The following is a 7,419-nucleotide window of genomic DNA, read 5'->3' as shown; positions in this document are numbered from 1 at the left end:
TCCATTTGGTATGTTAAGGTAAATAGATAGCAATGAATATATATATATATATATATATATATATATATATATATATATATATATATATATATATATATATATATATACATACATACATACATACTTACATATATACACCTATGTTCAACTATATATATATATATATATATATATATATATATATAAAAATATACATATACATATATATATATGTATTATATATATATATGTATTATATATATATATATGTATTATATATATATATATATATACAGAGAGAGAGAGAGAGAGAGAGAGAGAGAGAGAGAGAGAGAGAGAGAGAGAGAGAGAGAGAGAGAGAGAGGTAAAATATACGGTAATGTACCACTCAAAATTAATGATTTGTTTCCCTATCGTTTCTGGTTTCTCTTTTCATACTTTCATTTCTATGAAGGAAAATTGGTAATTGTGTTAAAAATAATAACAGTAAATAAAATTCATACCCGTAAACATACATTGATTGACTGTAAACACATAAAATTTGAATTTAGCTACAATCTCCATCTACTAAGAATGGAGCATATTCTTAGCAACCACCAAAGTCGTGTTTTTTTGTAAGTAAATGAAGACATGAAAAGTCATACTACCTGAAAAACTACAACAGACTGCAAAAATGAACTCTCAAATAAATTATATGTTTATCTACACCAAGAAGTTATAACTTTGGCTCTTAGACACTTGTAACAGAAGACTCAATCTCCCTTTTGCTTCCTGCTGGTCATTCTTGCGTATCCAGATGCGTCGGTGAACTTAGATTTCTTGGTGTCCAGTGGTTCGGGGTCAACATCTAGCAGTAAATACGTTGTGACCTTAGAGTCAGATTTTACACTCAATCCAACATGTCATCCACCACAAGCCCTGTAATTGAAGTTAATTGGAGTAATATTTGAAAGATACATAATAATTTCTAATTTTATCAAACTATATCTATCCATTTCATATATATATATATATATATATATATATATATATATATATATATATGAGACAGCAAACAAGGGTTATGGACGAACCTCTAGAGATTATTAATGAATATACGTTATTAGGACAGACAATATGCGTTTCCACAGGACACGAGACGGAAATTGAAAGAAGAATAAGTATAGGAGGGAGAGTTTTTGGTAAACAAAATGAGATTATGAAAAGTAAAATGCCTCTTTCTCTGAAAAGAAAAATATTTAATCAGATGGTCCTACCAGTAATAATTTATGCATCAGGAACTTGGAGCCTTACTAAAGCCATAGAACATAAACTAGTTACAACTCAAAGAGGTGTGTAAGAATAATGATGGGAATAACTCTAATAGACAGAAAAAAGAGCAAGATGGATACAAGAGCAAACTAAAGTAGAGGATATTCTAACAACATGTAAGGGAAAGAAATGGAAATGCGCAGGACATATAATGAGAATAACAGAAAATAGATGGACATTGGGAATAACAAAATGGGTCCTAGAGATTGAAAAATAAATTGGAAATCGAAAATAAGATAATGGATTGACGAACTAAGAAAGTTTGCGAGTGTGGACTGGAATAGAAAAACCAGAAACAAGTGGAAAGACTTTGTTCTGCAGTGGTCTGGTAACATCTGTTGATATATGTATATGTGTGTGTGTGCGCATGCATAAAAATCACAGGGAAACGTGATGCTCAGATGCAAAGGAACCACAGAGGAAAATAAAAATAGGAAATATAAGATTAAGTCTTGACTAGTTTCGTGACACTTCTTCAGAAGACTGATTTATTGAACAAGGTTGCTTTACATTTTATATGGTACAGTAAACGTATGAACATACATAGAGAGATTTATAGAACAACGACCAGCTACTGGCGCTGTTATCAGGTGTTTCCTGGGAGGAGTTCACTCTTCATTAGCCACGTGCCAGAAATGACCCTTTCTGGCACGTAGCTAATGAGGGGTGAACTCCTCCCAGGAAGCCCCTGATAACAGCTCAGGTAACTGGTATGGGAAAAAAAATCGTTACAATGTACGATCGTGTAACACACTGTTGGTACAGTCTCATTGCTCTATAAATCTCTCTACTTCTGTTCATACGTTTACTATACCATGTAAAATGTAAAGTAACCTTGTTCAGTAAATCAGTCCTCTGAAGAAGTATCACAAAACTAGTCAGGACTTAATCTTATATTTCGTATTTTCATTTTCCGTGTTTTTTTTTGCTTATATATATATATATATATATATATATATACTGTATATATATATATATATATATATATATATATATATATATATATGTATATATATATATATATATACAGACACATATATATGTTGTATATATAAATATATATATATATATATATATATATATATATATATATATATATATAATAAATATATATATATATATATAAATATATATATATATATATATATATATATATATATATATATAGTGTGTGTGTGTATATATATACACAGACATATATATGTATGTATATATAAATATATATATATATATATATATATAGAGAGAGAGAGAGAGAGAGAGAGAGAGAGAGAGAGAGAGAGAGAGAGAGAGAGAGAGATCGGAATGTTCATTTTCGGAGCGAAAGCCAAATTGTCTTTGGGTAGGCCACATGCTCCTTCAGACCCTGATTGATTGAGCTTTTCTGTCAACATCCACGGAAATGAGATACATTATAAGCAGACACTATATTGAATGCAAGAAAGAATATTATTAAGCTTTGCATAAAAACTATCCACGTAGCTCAACTCACCCTATATTTCGATGAAGCAGGCGTTTTGAGGACGATCCTAAACGAAGAGATATATGATTATAGCACTGATGATCTGAAACATAGTATTGGACTTTCAGGGGGTAGCGACCTGGCGTTCCATCAGAGATTTTCATTTTCAATAATAGAGCCTTTTAACTTGACATGAAATGTCAGGGAAGATTAGTTGAAAGGCCCCAAGAGTCAAAAGTTGAGAAACAAAACTGCTGCTACCATGGCAACCTTGCAATAATGATTACCGACACGAATGAGTAAAGTAAAGGACTGTTTACTTATACAATACATTGCTTGAAATGAGTATTCTTCATTCTCCATGGATATGTTAACAAGAATAGAAAAATGTTCTAGAAACAACACCTATTTTGCATACATTCGTGGGTACAAGAACAGATGTGTCGGTTAAAACCAACGATTGATAATTTCTACATGACGAGTTTTAACATGAAAACCTCGTGGTGATTGAGAGTTTCAATCTGACGACTGCGGAGACGAGTAGGTCGAAGGCAGTAATCTGGGCGACGAAAAAAGGCTGTAAAGCACCACTCCAGTAAGCACAGCCAGCAGCAGAGCCAGCACCACCAGCAACCGGTTTGTGAACCCTCGAAATTCTTCCTCTTGTTCAGCAGCTCTCGCCACAGCAGAAGCTCTCGATTCCTGTACGAAATGACAAACAGAAAAGAATTGTATATTTCTTTAAATTTAACTGTAAATGAAGTGTAATTTAACACCAGGCCATTGAAAAATGTGTAATAAATGTAAATGGTGGTAATAAAGAGTATTATCTTTATATTATACACTAAATAGCAGTCATATTCTATTCATCTGAGAGCAGTAAACATTTCTTCTCCGATTTAAAGTGTGTAACATTGGACTTGAAAATTCATTAGGTGCCATATAAACACAACCTATTTTATACTAAGATTATGAATTTTTCATAGGAATCTCAAAATTAAGTTATGTATGACTCCTCAAATAAATTTTTGATGATTCTAGACCGTGATTTTTTTATTTGGTTTTCAACACTTTTATTATAAGGAAATTGAGCCACGTGGCCCTGCTCATGGGCTGGGGAAGCCATTCAACACTGAGCTACAAAAGGCAAAAACCGGACAGTTGCTCTATATAACAAAAGTTAAAAGATTTTACAGAAAGAATGAAGATAGGAAATTGAACGGAGTTAAAGTAGTAGACTAGAAAGATGGTCCAACTTTGGGCTGAAGGAACGCAACACAGACCATTTAATAATGCCAAATTTCCACTGCATAAGGTGCACTAACGGCATGGGAGGAGCAGAGTTGGTGGATCCAGCCATGGCATTTCCCTTATATATAACTGGTACTTCAGGATTGAGGAACAACCTAACATACCTGTCATTGGCATTGGATTTTATCAAATTGTTTTCCACGAGGTATTTGCTCGTTTTCATTGCAGAGCAAACAATTATCTATGCAAAACTATAACTTGTAGGTATGCTACCTTTTTTTCTCAATTCCTGGTTGTTGTCAGTCTCTGCAAAGGATTTTACACAGGATCTGGGCCTCATTGACCTTATAGGGGTCATTCGAAAAGCATCATTATGGGATTATTGGTCAATTAATGATTTATTACACATGCCAATATTGTTAAGGACAATGCCGAGTTGGAGTTTTTTTTGTAGATTGCAACGCACTTTTACGCGATTAGTAATGTTATTGGTCGTCTTGTGAAATTGAATATAATCCTCGAATACTTCTGATCCCTGTTGAGGGATGTGTACACATCTCATTTGTTGGGTCTGTTTGTTGATGAAAGGATACTGCTCTACTACAAAATATGGCATAAAGATGTACATCATAGCAGAGGCTAGCAGTGGTTACGTATCCTATTTTTAGAACTGCAGTAGGATTTATACTTCCACTGGTAACATGGTCTTCTCTTTGATCAGCAATCTTCAAGGAGAGTGCTACTATCTGCATATGGACAATTTCTATAACCCTGTGGTTCTTTACCAAGAATTGTATGATAGTGGCATACATACCTGTGGCACAATTCGTCTCCTCATGGGAGGTCCTAAAGCACTATAACTCTTTGTCATTCGTTTGTTATCATATGGAAGGACGTGACCCTTGTAAAACTGGTAACCAGTATTCACAGCACTGAGTTGGATGATCTCCAATGGCCGCAGAAAGGCACCCATGAAAACTTGCGATTGCATCATACTAAGGCCATCTCCGACTACAATACTTTCGTGGGTGATATTTATCATTTTGATCACATGATTAAGTACTACGATTTTATAAGGCATAGCAGCAGGTGAAACAAGGAGTTTGTGTTTTATCTTTTCCAGGTGGCTCTCTTCTATGCGTTTGCCTTGTACTTGAAGTACTCCAAGAGAGGAAAAAGAAGAGCTTTAATAATTTCACCTTGTTCTTTGCTGATGCCCTTAAATGTTTTGAATCTGACAATTGGCTGTACAGATACCAGGAAGGAGGATATCTCAAGCAGAGCATGAAGTAGCAAAAGTACCACCTGCAAGACGACCTCGTGTCTCGAATCCTTTGGTCAGGTTCCAGATCACCATGTTCCACAAGCCAGAAGGTGCAATTATGTAAGCAGGACTACTTCCGAGTATATCACCAGAAAGGCTGTAGCAATAAGGACGTAACTTCACCACTACCTGCCCAGTACCTGTTCTGGCCTTGCTATCTGTCCACCTTCTTCAACATGGGACGGGTAGCAAAAGAAACTTCCCTTTCCAGTGAAAGAGAAGGAAAGAAGATTAAGTACTTGCCTAAAATTTTCTTGAATGAATGTTTGTGTATGTGTGTTTGTAGATGTGTGTGTTTGCGCATGAGGTAGTGCGATTTTCAAATATACTATTATCATTATTATTATTATTATTTTTATTATTATTATTATTATTATTATTATTATTATTGTTGTTGTTGTTGTTATTTATTCCTAAATATAGAAAAAAAATGTATTGTTCAATATTATACATCATATTGTGAATCTAATTTGTAGCCCCAATGTTAAGTCACTAAGTCACAGAAGATTAAATTTATGAATAAGAAAGGGGAAATATACAGTATATTCTCACACAAAAAACAAATACAATTTTGGCAAACAACAGTTCTTCCTTCTCATTTGCGAACACATACTGCAGTCTCAGACAGACTGACATGAGATAACATGCTGTCACTGGAAGGTGACCTTCAATAAAGGTGTGGTACTATTGACGTGGGGTAACGTCCCAAGATAGCTTTTCAAATACAGTGTAGTTTTTTTTTTTTTTTTTTTTTCGTGTGGTATACAACTTCTGGTGATGTGATCACTAGGGATACAAAGGTGGAATTACGTTTTAATTCAAATTATCATCTACAAACAAATCATATGTACAAAAATATTTGTAAACTCCAAAATTAATTAATGTTTCTTTGATATCGTTGTTGATTGGAGAATTTCAAGATTAATCTTAGATTATTATTATTATTATTATTATTATTATTATTATTAGCTATGCTACAACCTTGGTTGGAAAAACAGGATACTATAATCGCAAGGGCTCCAACGGGTAAAAATAACCCAGTGAGGAAAGGAAATAAGGAAATAAATAAACTAAAAGAGAAGTAATGAACTATTAAAATGAACAATATTAAAATAGACCTCTCATAAATAAACTATAAAAAAGGAATTATGCCAGCCTGTTCAACATAAAAACATTCACTGCAAGTTTGAACTTTTGAAGTTTCACTAATTCAGCTACCTGATTAGGAAGATCATTCCACAACTTGGTTACAACTGGAAGAAAACTAGAATACTGTGTAATTTGGAGTCACATGATAGAGAAGGCATGACTATTAGAATTAACTACATACATAGTATTATTAACAGGTTATTACTGTGTGGGAAGATCAGAATGTAAAGGATGGTCAGAATTATGAAAAATCTTGTGCAACATGCATAAGAAACTAACTAATCGATGGTGCCAGAGATTGATATCTAGATCAAGAATAAGAAATTTAATAAACCGTAAGTTCCTGTCTAACAAATTAAGTTGAGATTCAGCAGCTGAAGACCAGACTGGAGAGCAATACTCGAAACGAGGCAGAATGAAAAGATTAAAACACTTCCTTAGAATAGATTGATCATCGAAAATCTCAAAAGTTTTTCTTAAAAAGCCATTTTTTTTTTTGCGCAATTGAGCAAGAGACAGACCGAATGTGTTTCGTATAAGTAAATTTACAATGAAGAATCACACCTAAAATTTTAAGTCTTACAGAGTTGAAAAAGAAAAACAATCAATGCTGAGATCTGGATGCTGAGGAGCCACTCTCCTCAAGCCTGTCAGAAGCTATTTGAGTGGTTCTGATCCCGAAGTCAGTAAAAGAATCCAGACATTAATGTATCAAAATATATGGCTTATTCGAATATGAAAAACACGTCTAAATGTGCAAAATGTATCGATAATCGAATGCCAAGTACAAACATACCGATTAGCTACGATGGCGTAGATGGGTTGATTTCAGTTTTAAGTACAAAAAAACCTGAATTCAACAGGTATAAGTACAGAAGCATTGTCGTTAACTTTTATCTTTCTTCGTGGCTAAGTGGTAGGTCACTGTTGTTACAAATTTCCT

At 33.7% G+C, this 7,419-nt stretch overlaps 1 protein-coding gene across 1 annotated transcript in view; it reads right to left on the bottom strand.

Moving 5' to 3' along the window:
- Positions 1-2,787: 2,787 nt before the first annotated feature.
- Positions 2,788-7,419, bottom strand: part of LOC137616156 (uncharacterized) — an 82,567-nt gene continuing 77,935 nt past the window's right edge. The window contains exon 4 of the mRNA XM_068345821.1: positions 2,788-3,454. Within this exon, the coding sequence (XP_068201922.1) occupies positions 3,269-3,454 (186 nt within the window). The 3' untranslated portion in view covers positions 2,788-3,268. The remainder of the gene's footprint in view (positions 3,455-7,419) is intronic.

Source organism: Palaemon carinicauda, chromosome 22 (assembly GCF_036898095.1).
Source record: "Palaemon carinicauda isolate YSFRI2023 chromosome 22, ASM3689809v2, whole genome shotgun sequence".
NCBI lineage: Eukaryota > Metazoa > Arthropoda > Malacostraca > Decapoda > Palaemonidae > Palaemon > Palaemon carinicauda.
This window is presented reverse-complemented; position numbering and strand designations above follow the sequence as displayed.